This window comes from Sus scrofa, chromosome 3 (genome assembly GCF_000003025.6).
Source record: "Sus scrofa isolate TJ Tabasco breed Duroc chromosome 3, Sscrofa11.1, whole genome shotgun sequence".
Classification (NCBI taxonomy): Eukaryota; Metazoa; Chordata; class Mammalia; order Artiodactyla; family Suidae; genus Sus; species Sus scrofa.
This window is the reverse complement of record NC_010445.4, coordinates 69,205,404-69,227,010: the sequence shown is the minus strand read 5'-3', so window position 1 is coordinate 69,227,010 and position 21,607 is coordinate 69,205,404. Positions and strand designations below refer to the sequence as shown.

The window sequence follows — 21,607 nt, the reverse complement described above, 5'->3', positions numbered from 1 at the left end:
AGGTTTCTGGCTTCCTCCACAACTAAAAATAATCTAACAATCCCACCCCCGCCTCCAAGTAATCCATCTGTGTGTTCCAGAGGTGAGCCAGCCGAAGAGACAACTCAGAAAATGTCCAGGTCAAGGCACCACTCCACTGCAGATGGAAGTGGAGAAAGATCACAGCAGGTTATGTTTGACAGAGAAGCAGTAACACAAGGAACCACGTGAATCTTCCTGGAGAGCCAGGGCTTTAAAGGCTGCATCCTATTCTGTTCATCGAGCAACTTTTTTTTTTTTTTTTTTTTTTTTTTTGTCTTTTTGCCTCTTCTAGGGCCGCACCTGCGGCATATGGAGGTTCCCAGACTAGACGTCTAATCAGAGCTGTAGCCACTGGCCTATGTCAGAGCCACAGCAACACAGGATCCAAGTCGTGTCTTCGACCCACACCACAGCTCACGGCAACGCGGGATCCTTAACCCACTGAGCAAGGCCAGGGATCAAACCTGCAACCTTATGGTTCCTAGTCGGATTCGTTAGCTACTGAGCCACAACAGGAACTCCTCATCGAGCAACTTTATAAAAGTTTTAAGTTTTCTGAATAGTTCCACCCAGTTGATGACAATCACCCTGTCAGGTAGATTACCAGGCATTTAGTATTTAGGTTTATCAATCAGTCTTTCTCACTCAACTGACAATCAGTCCCTAAAGTTTATCCAATCATGTATTAGATGGCATAGCTGAAATTCAGTGAAAGAAAGTTGGTCAAATCCAACAGACTGCCAAAGAAAGAAATGTCTAATCACAAAAATACTAAAACTAATTACAACAGTAATTAGGTTCTAAAGAGACTATCTCCTAGGTAGATGATTTTAACAGAAATCTTGAATTATGGGGGGGAAGGGTGAGGAAGGGAAGATATCCTTAATGACAAAAACACTAAAAATTTCAGCGCACATGCACACACGCACACACAAATATCACACAAATCTAGTCAGAAGGAAATACACAGAAAAGGAAGACAGAATTTTAAAAAATAATTTACAAGGGGAATTCTTTATTACTTTTACTTATCTTCCTTTAAAAAAATTTAAGACTCAATGACAGATTATTGCCTTCACTGTTGTAAATACTGCAAATTTATCAGCAAAGGTTAAGTACCAATATAATTTTTCCCTAGGCTTGAACACATAAAGGAGCAGTAAAATAGATTATAAACGTCATTTGACCTGATCCTATAAAAAGTCACTCCAGCTGTCTTCAGTCTTGCTCTGTCTCCAGCGTAGGTTTGTCTCACTCGGTTCATCCATAGTACTTTGGATAGGATGGTCTGTGGTAACTGCTAGAATACCACCTTTTGTTCTGGGTTGCGTGACTGGTATTTGGCTTTACGTTCCAAGAGTACCTCCTCTGGAAATGGTCCTCGCCGGGGGGACCAGGAGGAGGAGTACGGCTTCTCTGGTAAGTGTTCCGATGCTGCGAAAATTTTCTTAAACAACACAAAAATAATGAACTCTTATTAGTTTTAATAAAACACATAATAAGCTTTACAATTGATAGATACTCTGGTTCTACTGTTACCTTTGTCATTTTAGCAGATAAAACTGCTTGGATCTTTGGATCTCTTAGTACCTTAGAAAGCGAAGTTTTATAATACCTTCCATTTCCATGGTTTTTTGTTTGGTTTGGTTTGTTTTTCTTTCTACGGTCACACCTGTGGCACACAGAAGTTCCCAGGCTAGGGGCTGAACTGGAGCTGCATGTGAGGCTTACAGCCACAGCACTACCGGATCTGAGCAATATCTGCGACCTACGTTGAAGCTTGCGGCAATGCTGGATCCTTACTTAACTCACTGAGTGAGGCCAGGGATATTTCAATTTCCAACCATACTGCCTTGGCACACTGCAGGCTGCCAGGAACCTTTCTACCTTTCCCTGTAGAGAAAAATGCCCATTCTATTCTAATCAGATACTTTCTCTTCAAGTCTGGCAGGGCTGATATGAAACAGAATAAGCTATTTATTTTTGCAAATGGGAACCTGCTTTCATTTTACAAGTAAATATATACATAAATTAATCATAAAGTGTAGAAATTCTAACCATGGGGTGCACAAATTTGGAAAATTAAAAAACAAGTATTTCAAAAGCAAGATCAGTACATCTAACACAATCACACAAAAGAAAATTTGGAAACCTGAGTAAATTACCCCCCCAAAAAAACCCTCTCAATTCTACTTAATCTAATTAAATTGGTTAATATTTCCTTTTGGACATTTTCCCCCAGCATCTTTTTTTTGACTCTTGAATCATAACTTCTTATTTTCACTTATCAGTAAGTGAGCTATCACTTTCAATGGCTTTATAAAATTTCACAATGTGGATATAATAACTTACTGAGCTAGTCTTCATTGTTAAAAATGCAAGCTGCTACCAATTTTTTCACGAATATAAATAATGCTGGGATTAAAATCTCAGAACATATACTACTGTACCCTGAGAACCTAGTCCAGAATCAGACGCATAGTAGAGAGTCTGAGAAATGTGCTGGATAATTAAGTGCATGTAAATTTTTCCATAGTTTGATGTATTCCCTTAGTCTCAAAGTGGAACTACCAGGTATGAGCATTTTTATGGCTACTACAGTTGTGTTTCAAAAGGGCTATACTAATCTTCAGTGCCCCTGGCAACACAAGCGACATCCCTTTGAAGTGGTTACCGCTGCTAAAAACATCTTTCTGAAAATTTTCAATGTGCTAAAGTACTTATTAACTCATGTAATATTCAAAAACAATCCCAAGGTACAAGAAAACAGAAATTTATTTATTTTGCATTTTAGGGCCGCACCCAGAACATATGGAAGCTCCCAGGCTAGGGGTTGAATTGGAGCCGTAGCTGCTGGTCTATACCACAGCCACAGCGGATCCGAGCCACATCTGTGACCTACACCACAGCTCACAGTAACGCCAGATCCTTAACTCACTGAGCAAGGCCAGGGATCGAACCCGGGTCCTCACTGGGTTCGTTACCACTGAGCCATGATGGCAACTCTAAGACAGACCTTACCTGAGATCACACAGAGGGTGAACAGCAGTACCAAGATGAAAATCTAGGTCCAGTGTGACAATCACTACACTGGACTGTCTTAGCAAAACCTGTTGCTCAATTATCAAGTGAAGAATAGTACTTTGCTGTTTTAACTATACTGAGGTCTTTCCTGTTTCTCAAGAAAAAATATGACTGTGATTTATGTGTTCAACTCATTTACAAATTTCTCTACCGGAATTTTACCATTTTCCCTATAATTTGTGTTTACTCTTTAAATATTAACCTTTCTTATTCTGAAAACTATACCACTACTAATGTAGCCAAAATCCTTTTTTGGTACTTACATCAAATTACTGGCCTAAACTAAGTTTAAGACTCAATGAAAATGTCTTTTCCCAAGTGTCTCTGAATAATCACACATTCCTCATCCCATACTTGCTATTTCAGCCCTGAATGCGAAATATGGAACAAACGATACTTCCTGGTTGACTCTGATCAGCAAGAAAACACCAATTCCTCACCGTTATCAGAATATATTTTCACTAATTTATAATATTAATGTCTATCTCAATTCTAGAACAAGGGAGAGTAGAGGTACATTACTGGCTGCTACAAATCTTGGGTCGGGGTATGGGGATGCTCAGAAGGTATTAGATAACTTTGAGTCTAATGCAGGTTATACCTTGGTCCTTGGTTAAACCTAACAGTGGTGTGAACTGGTTCTATAATATGCACCGAGTCTTCAAGACTTGATATGGCAACACTGGAATCCCAATTCCTCAAAAAGGTTTCCACAATATCAATGGTTTCCAAATTTAGGAGCCAATTTAGTGACTATATTTTGGCCCATGAAAATAACAATCCCATCCTCCCCCATTTATTTAGGTTTCCTTGAGTAGTAAACAAGCTACAAGAAAATGGACATGTGCAACTTAAATGATATAAAAATCATCTTCCCAACCACAAATATCACATACGAAACACAACTTACTTTCTGATGGGACCACTCTGAAGGTCTTCAATGTAGTTTTGTCTTTCTATGCAATGTCCACGGCTCCTATTGAATACTGAGGAATGGGATGAACTGTTAGAAACATCTGTACAAAAAGCAAATTTTCCCTAGAGAAAGCAGATCGAAGCCGAAATCCACTGGCTAATTAGTCAAGCTGTTATATCTCACTATTTCCAGATATACCCCTTTATAAACCTGGTAGAACGTTAACTTACGTCAGAGCAAATGAATTACAAACTTTGCTTTTTTTCCAAAATTTGAGCAATTCGTTTACATTTCTATCTTCAAATTTTAAAAATAGTGACAATCCTCATACTTACATTCAATTGCATCATCTGGCTTCATGCCTTCTACATCAATCAAATACCTAACAAAACAAAATAATTCAAGTCAGTTGTAAATAAAAAAATTTTAAAGAACACAAGTTTTTGCAAAAAGGGTCCAATTTCACTCTACAAATACAGAAATAAAAATCCCAAGAAGATATTAGCACATCTAATCAATAAGTATTTAAGAATGATATACTGGAGTTTGAATTGTGGCACCGTGGAAATGAATCCGACTAGTATCCATGAGGATGGGGGTTCGATCCCTGGCCTTGCTCAGTGGGTCGGGGATCCAGCATTTCCGTGAGCTGTGGTGTACGGTGCAGATATGGCTTGGATCCTGCATTGTTGTTGCTGTGGTGTAGGCCGGCAGCTGCAACTCCAATTCGTCCCCTAGCCTGGAAATCTCCCTATGCCTTGGGTACAGCTCTAAAAAGCAAAACAAAAACCAAAAACCAGATGCTCAATAAATATCTTCTGCGTGAACGTAAACTGGTACAGTGGAGCAACACCCACAAAAAAGCATTACTATTGCTTCAGAAGTCCCATTCTGAGTGAAGTTGTCTGAGACAAAGCATAAATATTTAAAGATGTTCACATAGGAATGTTCACTACTTTAATGTTTTGTAATATCAGAAACTTCTGACTTTTTTTTTGGCCATACCCACAGCACGTGGAAGTTCCCGGGCAGGGAGCGAACCCATGCCACAAAGCAGCCTATGCCACAGCTGTGGCAATGCTGGGTTCTTAACCCACTGTGCCACAAGGGAACTTCCAAAAAAAAACTTCTGTCTTTTATATTCATCAGTAAGTAAAGGAATGATGCAGCCTTTAAAAAAGAACAAGGTCTCCAAATATTTTCATAGAAAGATGTCCACTATACCTTAAATTATAAACTAGGATGTCTAAATATTATAGCATTAAATCACAAGCACAGTCGGCCCTCTGCATCCATGGGTTCTAGATCCTGTGGATGTAGGGGGCTGACTATATACTACACCATAAGGGACTTGAGCTTCTGAGGATTTTGACACCCATGGAGGTCCTAGAACCAATCCCCTGCAGATACCAAGCGACAACTGCATATGGTTATGCCTCCATTTGGAAAGTCCGGAATAATACGTGCTAAATTATTACTGGTGGTAATCTCTGAGGGGGGGCAAGATGACTCTCTACTTCATGCACTTCTGTTCTGATTGCATTTTTTGTATTCAGCTTACATCAGCCTACATACTATTGTAAACAACTTAAACATGGTCTGCCTCTTGGGATTGGCAACTCACCTGCAAATGAGGTAGCCAGTCCTGTTTAAGCCATGGGTACAGTGGACACCAATCAGTCTGTCTATAAAACAGAACAGAGAATTAAATAGGTGAAGTAGATACGCTAAAAACAAGTTACACAATTTTTTGAAGAGCAGCACTTACTAGTTACTAAAACACTACCACTATCCTAAAAAGGAAAAACTGAAGAGTGTGTTTTTGTGGGAACATATCCTAAAGAATTAACTAATATAAAGTCAAAATTCATTGTCTTTGGGAAGTTTTGCACAGCCTCCAACCAGACACAATGGTGTGGACTGGAGCAGGCCTGGTCTGGCACTAACAGTTAAAACTGCACTGAGACAAACACCTGTCTTAATACAGAATGCCCATCGGGAACTGATCTGACTACAGAAAAAGGGAGTGGGAAAAAAAAAAAAATGGAATGCCTTCACTTTAAACGATTAATGTTAAAAAAGACAAATGGTTTCTGAAGGGCTCTTGGGTTGCCAGGGCATTTCTGAATCTTCCCTCATTGCTGCTCCTCAAACGCCATGGGTCTAATGTGCCTGAGGGGCTCTCGAGGTAAACAGCACTGCTCCTGTCTCATGATGAAAAAATTAAGGCGTGGCGATGTCAAGCCAAGCTGCATAGCAGGCAAACAGACCAAAGACTAGGGAGTTCCCGCCATGGCGCATCAGAAACAAATCTGACTGGTATCCATGAGGATGCGGGTTCAATCCCTGGCCTCGTTGAGTGGGTCAGGGATCCTACGTTGCTGTGACTGTGGTGTTAGCTGTAGCCCTAAGCCTGGGAACTTCATATGCCACAAGTTCGGCCCTAAAAAGCAAAAAAAACAACAAAGACTAGAATCGAGTCTCAGATTTTCCAACTATGCCACAGTATTTCTTAGTCCATCATCTACAAAAATTACATGAGAAAGTAAACAAAAAACAGCATGTAGAGTTCCCTTGTGGTGCACTGGGTTAAGGATCTGGAGTACTCCCTGAAGCAGCCTGGGTTGCTGCTGAGGTGCGGGTTCAATCCCTAGCCCAGGAACTTCTGTAAGTGGCAGGCGCAGCTAAAAAAATCCCAACAACAAGTAGCCAATCTCTGCAAAAAGCATGTCTGTGACGAGGGGGTGTCTGGCAGGAAGGCACTCTGCATCTCCTGCCAGGACCTCTGCCGCCCTACTTCTAATCTCTACTTCAACTGATCCTCCACAGGGAAGATATTATCTTTCTAGAATACAAACTTGGCCGAGGTGCTCCGTTGCTTAAAAATCCTCGTTTAGGAATTCCCTGGTGGCACAGTGGGTTAGGGATCTGGCGTTGTCACTGCTGTGGCGCGGGTTCGATCCCTGGTCCCAGAACTTCTGCATGCAGCCGGAGTGGCCCCCCAAAAAAACAAAAATAAACCTCATTTAGCACAGAATAAAGCCTGAATTTTTAGCACAGCATTTAGAACTCTGTCTCTCCAACTGAATTGCAAGTTCAAACTACAACTTACAAGGAGCCAAGTGACCCACCTCCCTTCTCTCCCCTGCCAGCCTCTGTGACCCCATTTTCTACCGCTCCGAAATCGCTCACCCTCCCCTCACTCTCCCACACAGGCCTTCTTACTATTCCTCAATCATGTCAAGCATAATTGTGCCTCAGGGACTTTGCACCTACTATTTCCTCTGCTTTAGAACACTCCTTTAGGGAGTTCTTGTTGTGGCTCAGCAGGTTAAGGACCAGACTCTGTCTCCGTGAGGATGTGGGTTCGTTCTCTGGCCTCACTCAGTGGGATAAGGATTCAGAATTGCCACAAGCTGCAGCACAGGTCACAGATTCGGCTCCGATTCGATCCCTAACCCAGGAACTTCCATATGCTACCAGTGTGGCCCTAAAAAGGAAAAAAAAAAGTCTGGAATAATCTATGTGGGAAAAGAATCTGAAAGAGAATGGACATGTGGGAGTTCCCGTTGTGGTGCAGTGGAAACATATCCAACTAATATCCATGAGGATGCGGATTTGATTCCTAGCCTTGCTCAGTGGGCTAAGGATCCAGCATTGCAATGAGCTGTGGTGTACGCCATAGTTATAACTCCATTTCGACCCCTAGCCAGGGAACTTCCATATGCCATGCATGGGGCCCTGAAAAAAAGCAAAAAAAAAAAAAAAAAGGATAGATGTATACATATGACTGAGTCGCTTTGTTGTACAGCAGTAACTATCACAACCCTGAAAATCTACTTCGATAAAACTAAAAACAATATTTCAAATATCATGTCATATACCTTAAATCTATACAATTTTCACTTGCCAAGTATACCCCAGTAACACTGGAAAAAATTAAAAATACACATCCCCCTCTCAAAAGAACACTCTCTCAGGTAACCAATGGCTTGGTTCCTCATTTCCTTTAAGGATCTGCTCAAATGACATCTTAACAGAGAGGCCTTCCCTGATCCCCTACCACATTCCCCCATCTCTTTATCTTGTTTTGTTATTCTCCAAAGCACCTACCACCACCTGACACTCCATATATTTACTCTCTCCGACTAGAATGTAAAGTACATAAGGGCAAGAATTTTATTTTGCTCCTACTTCCTAGAATAGTGCCTTCAACTTGGAAGGTGGTATATAAATATTTGCTGAAAATGAACATGTGAATTCTCTGCCCTTTCCCACTACCCTCTGGTCATACAAGTTCAAGCCCCATGCCTTCTATCACCTGTTCCCAATACCTTTCCTCATTCTGGCAAAATATTCTTCCTCCCAAGCCCAGCTCAAATGCTGTCCTCACTCAGGCCTTTCCTCAATCTTTCCCGTTTTCCTGATGCACTTGATTCTTTCATTATAATTAACCCACTGTCTCACAGTTACTACTTGTTTATCTTCCTAGGTAACAAAACCTATTGGTCACCTCTATATCCCTGTGCCCCAACCACAGACCTAAAAGGCTTTCAATGTTTATCAACCAGTTTATCTTTTGAGTCGCTACCAGTCCTAGGGAGTGGATAGTGTAGTCTCCTCCTCTTCATCAGTCAGCCTGGCATTGGTGGGAGGGGCTTACAGCAGAGGAAGCCAAAAATGGATCACAGGGAGGGTCCCAAGATTGCCAAGGTGGAGAGCACAGTGAAGTTAGCCCGACGCAGGCAGAAGACCAACAGAGGGCTCAGCTTATGCAGTGGACTACACGGTGTAACATGTGAACCATCAAGATCCACAAACGTGTTCTCACACACTGATGAGGATCTCACGCACTCATGAGGACTCACAAACATGTTCTCATGCACATATGAGGATCCGTACTCTAACATCTTAAAGAGGTAACATTTCTGTGACTGGTTTATATAAATCAGATAATATACCTCTTTTGTAGACACCCTGGTTATCATGGGCAAGGCCAAGCCTCTTAAGTTTTAAAGTACAGAGGAGATCTTTGAGTAGGGCTTAAGATATTTAAGTTAGTACCTGCATTAAGCAATCAGGTTATAGTTTGAAAAATTATCTTGAGAGTTCCCTGGTGGCCCAGTGGTTAAGGATCCGGTGTTGTCCCTGCTATGGCTCAGGTTAGATCCCTGGCCCGGGAACTCCGGCATGCTGTGGGTGCAGCCAAACAAAAAAAAATAGAAAATTTATTTTAAAATTGCAGTCTCTCCCTCTCTCACCTCCTACCCCCATCCTCCCACCTCCATCTCTATGCCATCTCCCCTACTCCTTATATTCTATGAATACATGATATCGCTTTGTATACACATGGAATAATTACAATCTTTCAGATTTATTTAATAAAGGGTACACTCCACAGGCTAAATTCAGAAGGAAGGCAAAATGAATACTTGCCTTCTTTCTGAATTTATAATTCATTTCTGTTCCAAAGACAAAAGATCCCTTAGTCCAAATCCATGTTCCTTCTGGACTTCCCATCATGGCTCAGCGATAACAAACCTGACTAGCATCCATGAGGATGAGGACACAGGTTTGATCCCTGGCCTTGTTCAGTGGGTTAAGGATCCAGTATTGCTGTGAGTGTAGTGCAGGTTTCAGATGAGGCTTGGATCCAGCGGTGTAGGCCGGCAGCTACAACTCCGACTGACCCCTAGCCTGGGAACTTCCATATGCCATGGGTGTGGCCCTAAAAAGACAAAAGTAAATAATAAATACATGTTCCTTCTGAGAGTTAGATGCTGGAAAATGGCAAATCGATCCTTCAAACTCAGAAGCTACTAAGACTTTCAATAAAGGAAGGTTATTAATCTTAAAGTGAGGACAGAAAATGTCAACCTTTTTAAGTTCTTCCTGTCTGAAGACGAGACTAAGAGGTGGTCGTGTCCTTCCTCATTTGCCCTCAAAGGGAAAAAGCAGCAGAAATATTTTAAACTGGTATGACAAGGATGCCACTCCTCTGGTCCACTCTGCTTGCTCTGCTTCCAGGAATCTGTCTCACTACAAACCTCTGCCTTTTGTTTTCTCATTTATATTCGCTAAGAACCTAAGAGTCTCACTCTTTACTTCTCAACTGTTAACCAATAAATAGGATAAAAGAATATTTTATTTAATTATATATTCCCCACTCAACTTAAAAAAAAGGACAAGTAAGCTAATTCAGTTCTTAGTTCTCACAAAAATCGTTTTCCAAACTAAATTGTCTGTGACCATAAAAAGGAAAAACATATCTTACTCTATTAGCCCCATCTGACATTTCCACCTTAACATTATCAAACACAGCAGGACTAATGTCAGAATTATTAAAAATATTAAAAATCCCCAACCCCACTCAAAATGCATACCAAAGTTCAGGTAAAGGGGAAAAAAGCAACTCACCATTATCTTTATTTTCTTTCAAAAACCCATCAACAGCACATTTGAATTTAAAAATAGTCTTGTCATCAGGTACATGATGCCCAACCGTATAAATTTTTAAGTAACGAATAGTTTCTGGTAAGTCCTATAAGGCAAAACCATAAAAATGTGGATTACATCATTTGTAGGGAAAGAATAAAAAATTAAGAGGACGAAGAAGAATATAACCCAAGAGATTATATTAAAACTTAGTATGTCAGTCATTCCAATAGGAGTAATTTTTTTCGAAACTGCTTTCACCAGGAAGTTTAACTTTCATTAAAACTATAGCACAAACAGTCACTAGGTACACAAAAGGAAAAGCAAAGTCCATGTGAACAAAAGAACTAGAACTCAAAATGACGTAAACAGGTATACCTAATATCTTACATTTCATAACGGAAGCATCTGTGATTTAAGTAGAACAGTAGAACAGCATCCGAAGAATTTGGATTTGAATTGGGAGACAGAACAAATTTCAGCCACTGTTGAGAACTGGTGTTCTTGGGGTGGCAAAAAGTAGATTGTCAATTACAAACAGAAAAGGATAAGTGAAAATTCTGTAGTTCTGAATTTAAATAGAAAGTAGCAGTATGAACCTATGATGTCTTTTACATTAAAAACAAATTTGTGGAGTTCCTGTGTGGTGCAGCGGGCTAAGGATCTGATGTCAAACTGCAGAGGCTCAGGTTGCTGTCATGGTGAGGGTTTGCCCTCTTCCACATGCTGTGGGTGCAGCAAAATAAACAAGCAAACAAACAAACAAATATAAAAACAAATATACGAACACGTTTCCTAGCTCTGACCACTGACAAAGCCTAGAAACAACGGATGTCATGCCAAAAGGACCCAGGAGCCAAACCGAGAAGCTCCAACTGGCCAATGATGGGGTCTCAGTTAGAATAGTAACTGTAATGGAGGCCATAGTGATACGAAAATAAACAAATAAATAAATAAATAAATAGGTCACCACTGGAGGATGTCTGTGAATCAACCTTTTTTTTTTTTTGTCTTTTTGCTATTTCTTGGGCTGTTCCTGCAGCATATGGAGGTTCCTAGGCTAGGGGTCGAATCAGAGCTGTAGCCGCCAGCCTACACCAGAGCCACAGCAACGTGAGATCCGAGCCGCGTCTACAACCTACACCACAGCTCACGGCAACGCCGGATCATTAACCCACTCAGCAAGGGCAGGGATCGAACCCGAAACCTCATGGTTCCTAGTCAGATTCATTAACCACTGCGCAATGACAGGAACTCTGAATCAACTGTTTTGAAAACTGTTAAATAAAAGGAGAAACCATGCCTCTATAACTGAGCAACCAAATAACTGATGAGGGAAATCTCCTGATAGAAATATATCAAACAATGCAAAAAGAATAGAATTCACTATTTTCTGAAGCCCTAGTTGAATTAATGGATGTAGATACCAATCTTCAGTGATTGATAATATCATAGAAAGAGACAATCATTCATCTCCATGGAAGAACACACTATCACCTAAAAAATATCTTGCCAAACAAGTTCCTGTCATGGCTCAGAGGTAACAAACCTGACGAGTACCCATGAGGATGCGGGTTTGATCCCTGCGGGTTGAGGATTCAGCATTGCTGTGAGCTGTGGAGTAGGCTGCACACATGGCTCAGATCTGGTGTTGCTGTGGCTGTGATGAACAGCCACAGCTCCAATTCAACCCCTAGCCTGGGACCTTCCATGTGCCAAGGATGCAGCCCTAAAAAGACCAAAAAAAAAAAAGAAACAATAACAATAAAAAAAACAAAAAAAAAAAGAAACAATAACAATAAAAAAACTATCTTGCCAAGCAAAACAAAAAACATTTGAGCTTTATCAAGCTTCTAGGTCCAGCTACCAATTTACAGAAAATACAAGGACTGAAGAATATGTTAACAATACATGGAATGCAGTCATCAAAATCCAGATGGGACAAACTACCAGGTCTCTTTAAAAAACAAAATTTAAGGAGAAAAAAAAAATAAGAGACACATAGAGGGAGAACCTATAGATTAAGTAAGACTTCAGAGACCTAAAAATCAAATGCAAAATGTGGAACTTATTTGGATCTAATTCAAAATTCTTAAAAACAATTATTTATGACATTTATGAGACAACTGCAAATTTGAGCACTGACTGGATACTTAATATTAAAGAATGACATTGAGGAATAAAAGTCCTATATTTAAAGGATATGCACCAAAAATGCAGAGGTGTAATTATATATCTGGGATCTGCTTCAAAATAATACAGAATAGGGTAAAATAGGTAGGGGTTCAGATAAAACATGACAGCCATCAGCTGATAAATATTAAAGCTAGATGAGCTCATGGGTATACAAGAAACACTCATGGTATTTTGCCTACCTCTGCATATGTTTAAATTTTGTGATAACTGTTTAAAAACAAGACAACATTGTAGAAAACAGCTTGGTGGTTTTGCAAAGGTTAAATTCAGAACTACCACATGACTCTATACCTACCTATGCTGCATGTCTAAATGAACTAAAAGCAGGGATCTGAACAAATACTTGCACACCAGTGTTTATGGTAGCATGATTCACAACAGCCAAAAGGTGGAAACAACCCAAGTGTCAGTTGACAAATGAATAACAAAATATACACACAATGCAACCTACTGAGCCATAAAAAGGAATGGCATTTTATTACATGCTCTAACATGGATGAACCTTGAAAACATTCTGTTTATAGTGAAATAAGCCCGACGTAAAAGGACAAATACTGTATGATTACACTTATACGAGGTACTGAGAATAGGCAAATTCATAGAGACAAAAAGTAGAACAGAGGTTAATAAGGGCTGGTGGGAGGGAAATGGAGTTGTTATTGTTTAATGGTTACAAGAGTGTTTGTTGAGAATCATGAAATAGTTTTGGTTACAGACAGTGGTGATGGTTACACAACATTGTGACTGTATTTAATGCCACTGAATTGTATGCTTATAAATAGCAAAAATGATAATTATTATTTATGCATGTTTTACCACAATAAAAAAGAAACAACCAAGTTCAAATTATAATTCCTTTTTTCTGAGTCTCAGTTTCATCATCTGTAAAATTAGTCATGGTGATTATCTGCCCTCTGAGCGTAGTGCAGAGTTAGCACTCAGTAGGAGATCCCGCTTCCTTAGCAAAGCATTGTTTTGAGGATTAACTAAGTTAACAGATATGAAAGAAGATTTTAAACGGCAAGCTGCTATACAAATACTAACAAATATTAGTTGTTATTATTTCCCAAGAAGAAGGAACAGGGTGGAAGGAGAATTCTTCCCCACTGGTATGTCTCACATGAGCCAACAGAATATATGGGTTTCTAAACTATATCAAAAGATATTAGGAAAAGAAAGCATTAAAACTTAAGAGAACTGTCTTTTGCTAGGATGCTTAAGCATGCTCAGGCAACTGCTTAGAATAAGTGCTAAAGATGTAATGGATATACCTTTCCTTCCTTTTAGGCTACAACTATTCTTACTAAAAGTTTACCTAATTTTCAAAATACAGAACATGGAAGCTTACAGAATTTCTTAAGCACATCCACAGACTAATGCTAAACATTATAATTCAATTCACGTCTCTGATCTAAATTTGAGACAGCAAGTAGAAATGTGCAATTAAGGAAACCACTTGCCTCCCTTTTTGAACTCTTACCCACGAGAGAAGGCAGAAGAGGATAACTACTGAGTTGCTATGAATTACTGCAGTACCAGAAAGAAGGTTGTTTTCAACGAAGGATTCCATTTACCTCTGGTTTATAATAGCGGCGAGTATATGTTAAATCAATAATCAGTCCAAGTTTTTCATTCTGTTCCTGGATTTTGTTAAAAAGATCCAAGGGGGAAAAACGTTCTTCTGGAGTAAGTTTCTTTTCAAAACTCTGTCAGAGAGAATGAAATAACAAAGACATGTGCTTAAAAATCCTTTATCATATTATCCATTTATTTAGGACCTGAGATGCTAACATATAACAAGATTCAAAGTAAAGTTTCTACTCCTCTGGAATTTACAAACTATATTAACAATCCTTTCTTCCAGACAGATTAGAGGGAAGAAAATAAGCTCATTTCTATATATTTATTTGTTTATTTCATGTTGGTCTCATAATCAGACTGTAAACTCCCAGAAGGCAGGGACCACACTAATTTTGCCTACCGCTGTATTGCCAGCTCCAAGCAGAGTACCTGTAAACAGGCGCTTATAAATACTTCGTGAAGGAGTTCCCGTCGTGGTGCAGTGGTTAATGAATCCGAATAGGAACCATGAGATTTCGGGTTCGATCCCTGGCCTTGCTCAGTGGGTTAAGGATCCGGCATTGCCGTGAGCTGTGGTGTAGCTCGCAGATAAGGCTCTGATCCCGCATTGCTGTGGCTCTGGCATAGGCCGGTGGCTACAGCTCTAATTAGACCCCTAGCCTGGGAACCACCATATGCCTCGGAAATGGCCCTAGGAAAGGGAAAAAGACAAAAAAAAAAAAAAAAAAAAAAAAAAACCCAAAAAACAAACTTTGTGAATATCTACATGTATGAAGGACGGCTTTCATTACTAAGTATTCTTTTATGTATTTGGATTATTTATGTACCTTGTTCCATTGATCTATTTGGTTATTCAAGTGCCAGAAACACACTTTAAGAAAATTAATAGACCAGTTTTTAGAGCAGTTTTAGATTCTCAGCAAAACTAAGCAGAAAGCACAAAGAATTCTTACACCCTCTCCTCCATCTCTCCTCCATCCCACAAAGCTTCCCCACCAGCAATATTCCAGGCAAGTGTGCTTCATTTGTTAGAATTCATGGACCAACACTAACACATTATTATCAATGCAAGTGCATAGTTTTCATTATAAGTCACCCTTTATCTTGTACATTCTGTGGGTTTTGACCAATGTATAATGACATTTATGTGCCCTTATGGTACCATACCAAGTAGGATCACTGCCCTAAAAATCCCATGCTTCCTCAACACTTTTTTTTTTTTTTTGGTCTGTTTGCCATTTCTAGGGCCGCTCCAGTGGCATATGGAGGTTCCCAGGCTAGGGGTTGAATCGGAGCTGTAGCCGCCAGCCTACGCCCAGAGCCACAGCAACTCGGGATCCGAGCCGTGTCTGCAACCCGCACCACAGCTCATGGCAATGCCGGATCCTTAACCCACTGAGCAAGGCTAGGGATCGAACCCGAAACCTCAAGGCCCCTAGTTGGATTCTTTAACCACTGAGCCACAATGGGAACTTCTCCCTCAACACTTTTTTTTTGAAGTAGAGTTGATTTACAATATTGTGTTAGTTCCAGGTGTACAGCAAAGTGATTCACTTATATACACATACTTTTCAGATGATTTTCCACTATAAGTCATCATAAAAAAAATTTTTTTTTTTTTTTTTTGGTCTTTTTAGGGCCGCACCCGCAGCATACGGAAGGTCACAGGCTAGGAGTCAAATTGGAGCTGTAGCTGCTGGCCTACACCACAGCCACAGAAATGCCAGATCTGAGCCTCGTCTGCAACCTACACCACAGCCACAGCAATGCATGATCCTTAACCCACTGAGCAAGGCCAGGGGTTGAACACATGTCCTCATCCTCATGGATGTTAGTCGGGTTCATTACCACTGAGCCACAATGGGAACTCCATTTTTTTTTTTTTTTTTTAGATATTGAATACAATTCTTGCACTATATAGCAAATCCTCAATTATCTATTTGCAACACTTTATAATATGGCTTAGTGTCTGGGAGAGCTGGATGATCCCCTTCCACCATGATTCTACCTCCTCAGAATTTTACTGGCTATTTATTTTTCTCTGTAAGTATTAGAATCAGCCTAACTCAGAAAATCCCTATTTGAGATGATGCTATATTTATAATCGACTTAGGAAGATTTGAATAATTTATAATGTTGAATCATCTGCATAATACTAGAAAAGTTTTAAAGAGTAAATTAATTACAAGGCATACAACTCTCCAGTTTCTTGCAGACTGAGAGCTAATGGAGCAATTATCATCTCCAGCTGTCTGAAGAATAACTAAGAGAACTAATCTAAGTCACAAACTTAAATAATTTCCATTTAGATAACTTAAATAACTGACAGCTAATTTACGTCACAAATCTTTTTGGAAGCCTTCCTTCATTAACCTTGTCTGGTACCATTTTTGCCTCCTTGCCATGGCACTAATTTGACACTTAACATACTCTATTATGTCAGAGTATGTGTGCTTGAGAGGTGACTGTTGAGTACTGAGGCTGCTTTCCTTGGGTGACTTCCATAAAACACGCAGGAAACCAATGTCACATTTCAATGCCACACTGAGGTAACTCACTTCCCCAACTCTATTGCATGAATATGGTCTGCTTTGAAATCACCTTTACAGTACCTTAAATAACCCCAACACTGAAGAAAATAACTTGAGTACAGAGAACTAGGAGAGAATTTTTATAATGATATCATACAGGAGAGATTTGTGGTTGTGTAAAGGAAAGGAAGATGAAGTCTTCCTGTTCTCTCTCCTGCTGATACACTTCAGGCAAAGGGCTATGCAGGGACTCTTGTAGAATTTCAGGAATCCACCTTCAGAGGCCATGCAGTAGAGATTTGAAGAGTTAGAGCAATAGCACAGAGGCAGCAGAACATAGGAGAGAATTCACAGTAACAGCAAATGTGAGTTGGGAGTCCATTCATTCAACAAAGATTTGTTAAGTATTTATTACATATCAAAATCTATGCTTGGTGTTAGTGAATGTGAATAAGAACCATATGTTTGGAGTTCCCACTGTGGTACGGCAGGTTAAGTATCCAGCTTTGTCTCTGCAGTGACTTGAGTTCAATCCTCAGCTCAGCATGGTGGGTTATGGATCCAGCACTGCCACAGCTATAGCTCAGATTTGATCCCTGGCTCAGGAACGTCCATATGCCACAGGTGTGGCCAACAAAGAAAAAAGACCTACAGTTTATCTTTATAAAATTACTAGTTTTTTACAACCAGAGATGCAGGAAGAACATGGTAGGTGGAAAAAGAACTCTGACCTCTGAGTCACAAGTTAAATAAATTCCCAATATATTCACAGTGGGCTTTTCCTAATGCTAATTTTTTTTTTTCTTTTTTTTTGCCACATCCATGGCATGTAGAAGTTACTGGGCTAGGGATCAAACCTGCAGCACAGCAGTGGCAACTATGGATCCTTACCCCACTGAGCCACCAGGGAACTCCAACTGATATTAATTCCTGTTATGCCAGGTAGTTCAACAAGACATGGAATCTCTTATCATTTTTCTATATCTGTCAAATGCTTTCCCCATAAGCCCTTTCTTAGTCAAACAAGACCAGAGTCTTCAGAGTTTCCATGCTGAAATCCTGACCTTGTTGATCCAGGCCATTTTTTTGGTTGTGATGATGGGAGAAAAGGGATCTTTCTTGCATTTAATGGTGGGGGTAATGGATGCCAGACAACTTGCTAAATTCAGACCAGTCCTACAAATGCATCTCCCATCCTGAATGACTTTTTTTTTTGGCTGCTCCAGAGCATATGGAGTTCCCAGGCCAGAGATCAGATATCTGAGCCACAGTTGTGACCTATACCACAGCTACCGCAATAATGGATCCTTAACCCACTGTGCTGGGCTGGGGATCAAACCTGCACCTCAGCACTCCAAGAACACCACTGATCCCATTGCACCACAGCAGGAACTCCCTGAATGACTTTTGAATGTCCTATTCGACATTCACATACGTGAAAAAACTACTGATAATTATCTAAGCCTTAGAACCTAACTGTATTTCACAAATAAACACAAAGACTTTGGTTCTTGGCAGCTTTAACGTACACTACATTTTCCAGAATGTTAATCATCTCATCAACTGAGTGAAGAATGCCTTGTTTTATTTGGAAATGTCCTAAGAGCTGTTCACTGTCATAGCAACTCCTGCTCCTAACACAATATAACCCACCTAGATCAGTTTGAATTTGCAGCTTTTGCATTCATGGTGCAAGTAATCAACTATTTCTTAATTTGTAGTATAGTCATGCTCAAACATTCACGTACTGAAATACACATTATTACAAATTACTTTATTCTTTAGTGAGAGTGCATTACATTGATTTTTTTTCTTTAAAATTAAGTATGGGGGGGCACAGTCTTGATGCATTAGCCTGCTGTGGCCTCCTTTGCCTGGAAAAGCAATAAAGCTATCCTTTTCTCTTTCACCCCCCAAAAATAAATAAGTAAACAAAATTAAGCAGGAAAGTAAACCGTATTTGCCTATGAACTTGATTTCAGGACAACAAGGGTTATCACAACATATCCACTATAAAAAGGGAAAATGGAGTATGACAGAGTTGAGAACCAGGGTTCAATACAGTGATTTTAGACTTCTGAAAGAATACTGTATTAACCTTTGCTTACCTTTTTCAAAGGAACTTTGAAAGCAATGAAACGTGTCCCAGGCATCCGCTGTCCAACTGGGAGATAGTCTTTCCACCTATTAACACATTTTTCATTAGGCAAATTTTATGTTAGCCTGTCTCTCTGCATAGGATGAAGGCTCCTTGTAAATGGAAATCACAGCCCTCTACAGGAGGTCCCCTCCTTCTGTTGGCATTTTGCTGCTCCAATTATTCAACCCCATCTAGTAAGAACCTATACTTGCCTTCCTCCTGTTTCCCCAGCTCAAAAACAGATAAAAGGCAATTAAACAGTGCAAAGATCTCAACAAATAAGGTATATCTAACACCAGAGATGGTCGGAACTTCTGTCTACCTGATAAAACCTAGGCCGGTCTTCAATACTAAGGTATCATTACTACTCAAATGTTGACTGAGATAGTTAAAATTCAATTCTTTGACTTCACGGTTTCTTTTCAGTCCTCATACAACTGATGCCATCAAACTCAATCAGTACGGAACTTCAAATTCATATTTTAAAAGAAAACCTTATGTGAGTCCTCTGGTAGCTCAGCGGGTTAAGGCTCCTGCATTTTCACCACTGCATTTTCACCACTGTGGGTTGCTGCTGTAGTGCAGGTTCGATCCCTGGCTGGGGAACTTCCACATGCTGCAAGTGTGGCAAAAAAAAGAAAAAGAGAGAGAGACGTGACATAAATGTTGCAACTCTCATTTTAAAAAATTAAAATATAAAAGAAAACCTGGTGATAAAAGGACTGTGAACTTCACTTAAAGTTAGGAATCACAGTGAAAAGTAATATGTGAACTGACTTGTGTAGGATGAGTTTGAACTAAGGTTAATTCAGAGTATCTGAAGCATAGAAAGTGAAGGCAAAAGTAGCAAAGACGGGGGTCTAGAAGCAGAGAAGATTCTATACCATGCAGGGTCTTAGAGGTCAAGGGTTTGTTTTTTATTCTTAAAACAATGCTTTGGGGGGAAAAATGCTTTTGAGAGATGTTTATGAGCAATATTCCAACTTTGTGTCTTAAAAATATTTCTTGTGTGAAGAATGGATTGAAAGGAAACAAGAGTAGATATACAGACACTCGTAGGGACCTAATTGCAACAGGTAGCCAAGTTCAGTATTAGAACGCTAATGGAGAGGTGACAGTTTCAAAAGAAATTCAAGAGATAAACTGAAGCGAACTTAATGTGGTAAGAGAGGAAAAAAGGAAAATCTCAAGGAATAAACGAGTTTACTGCGCATGAGCAATGTCTCCAAATTAATCATTTGAACGTACAGAGGTAGATCTTCCAAATGTCACCGGTTAAGAAGCAACAGAAACCACACAAAGCAACTTTTTCGATGGAAAACTCGGCGGCGCTGCTGGGTTTTTTCACTCAAATTCAATTATTACATTTTCTGTAGCACAACTTGAGGAATTGAAGGAGACTCCATTTCAGTAATTAAGAGGAAATCCCAACACTGCCGCTTCCATCTTAAAAAGCAGTCTCTCTGCATTTTACCCGAGAAGCAATGGCCAGAGCCTCGCTTTTAAAACAACGGGAAGAAATGAAAACATCAGACCGTCCCTTCCAGCTACTACGTACGGCGAAGCGAGAGGATGAATGCCCCGTAGCACAAGTCGGGCGGGGCAAGCGCTCGGAAGCCACAGTGACAAGCAGAGAGCGCAGACCTGAAGCCCAGGCCCAGGAGCCAAGGCATATTACCTTTCCGGGATGTGGTTTCCACCTTTCTTCTTGGCGGAGGAATGACCAGAGTAGACCCAACTCTGGCTCCAGCGTCTGTGAGCATGATGACAGTGGCTCATGTAGCCCCCAAGAAGACGCCCACAGAAGGCCAAAAATGCTAAACTCGCCAGGCCGGCGCACCCAAAGCTAGACTCGATCCGGAACCGGAAGCGCCTAAGCAGCAACCCTCGCCGCGCCCCGATCGCCTTGCTGTTGCGCATGCGCCACTGCTCGTCGAGATGACGTCACCACGCCGGCCGACTAAGAAACTTGATTAGTAAACAAGACTCTGCTGGCTGCAGTGCCCTCTTTAGCGGGCGGCTGGTAGCACAGGTCTGTTAGTTTGTGTGTACCCTCAGAAGTACAATAGTGCAGGACCTGGAAAGCTGTCTCACAATCCCAGTTTCTTGTGTAGTGCTAACATATTTTACAAACGTTACAGTCACATTTGTTGTACCTTGTATATAAGTATTTGTACATAATGTATATCCTATATTTTAAATAAAAGCAGCATACTATACATATTCTGCAGTCTAGCTTGGATACTGATTTCCCCAATTTATTTATACATTCATTCCATTCTTTCATTTTTCTTTTTTGGCCGACCCTCAGCATATGGAGTTCCTGGGCCAGGGATCAGCTCTCAGCCATAGATTCGACCTAAGCTACAGCTGCAGCAATGCCGGACCCTTAACCCACTGTGGTGGGCAGGGGAACCAACCTGCACCCTAGTGCTCCAATGCCACTGATCCTATTGTGCCACAGCAGGAACTCCTCATTCTATTCCTTTTAATGGTGCATAATATTCCATACTCTATATAACTAGTCCAATATTGATGGACTTACAGTTTTCGGTTTAAAAAATAATAATAATAAAAAATAATATCCTGCAGATGGGCTGCAATGTGAACATCCTAATACATGTATACATCTATATCTATATTTCTAGAAGTAGAATTGCTGGAATGAAGGAAATACAAATGTAAAATTTTGAAAGAGGCGTT

General features: G+C 40.2%; 1 protein-coding gene across 13 annotated transcripts; it reads right to left on the bottom strand.

The window, feature by feature from the left end:
- DUSP11 (dual specificity phosphatase 11) lies at positions 1,007-20,839 on the bottom strand. 13 transcript variants are annotated; one of them, XR_002342566.1, is made up of 11 exons: positions 20,583-20,758; positions 19,399-19,520; positions 18,873-18,948; positions 14,227-14,358; positions 10,439-10,562; positions 7,298-9,749; positions 6,880-6,999; positions 5,646-5,706; positions 4,357-4,403; positions 4,016-4,091; positions 1,007-1,468 (listed from the first exon to the last, which is right to left on the bottom strand). XR_002342566.1 is itself a non-coding variant. In XM_003125007.6 (8 exons), the coding sequence occupies exons 1-8, from the start codon at positions 20,822-20,824 to the stop codon at positions 1,282-1,284; spliced, it is 945 nt and encodes a 314-aa protein (XP_003125055.4). In that variant the 5' UTR covers positions 20,825-20,839; the 3' UTR covers positions 1,007-1,281. The 13 variants fall into 13 exon arrangements, 1 of the variants encoding a protein (XP_003125055.4); XR_002342565.1 differs by having other exon boundaries at positions 7,298-7,511; positions 20,583-20,721; XR_002342567.1 differs by adding an exon at positions 4,562-4,791 and having other exon boundaries at positions 5,646-9,749; positions 20,583-20,780.

Bases quoted from the DNA above. Each gene is read 5' to 3' on its own strand.
- DUSP11 (XM_003125007.6), bottom strand. From the start codon at position 20,824: ATGCGCAACAGCAAGGCGATCGGGGCGCGGCGAGGGTTGCTGCTTAGG. The intron at 10,563-14,226 runs GTAAATGGAATC...TTTGCCTTATAG, and splicing joins GCCGCTATTATAAACCAGAG to GACTTACCAGAAACTATTCG. The intron at 4,092-4,356 runs GTAAGTATGAGG...CCCATTCCTCAG, and splicing joins GCCAGATGATGCAATTGAAT to TATTCAATAGGAGCCGTGGA.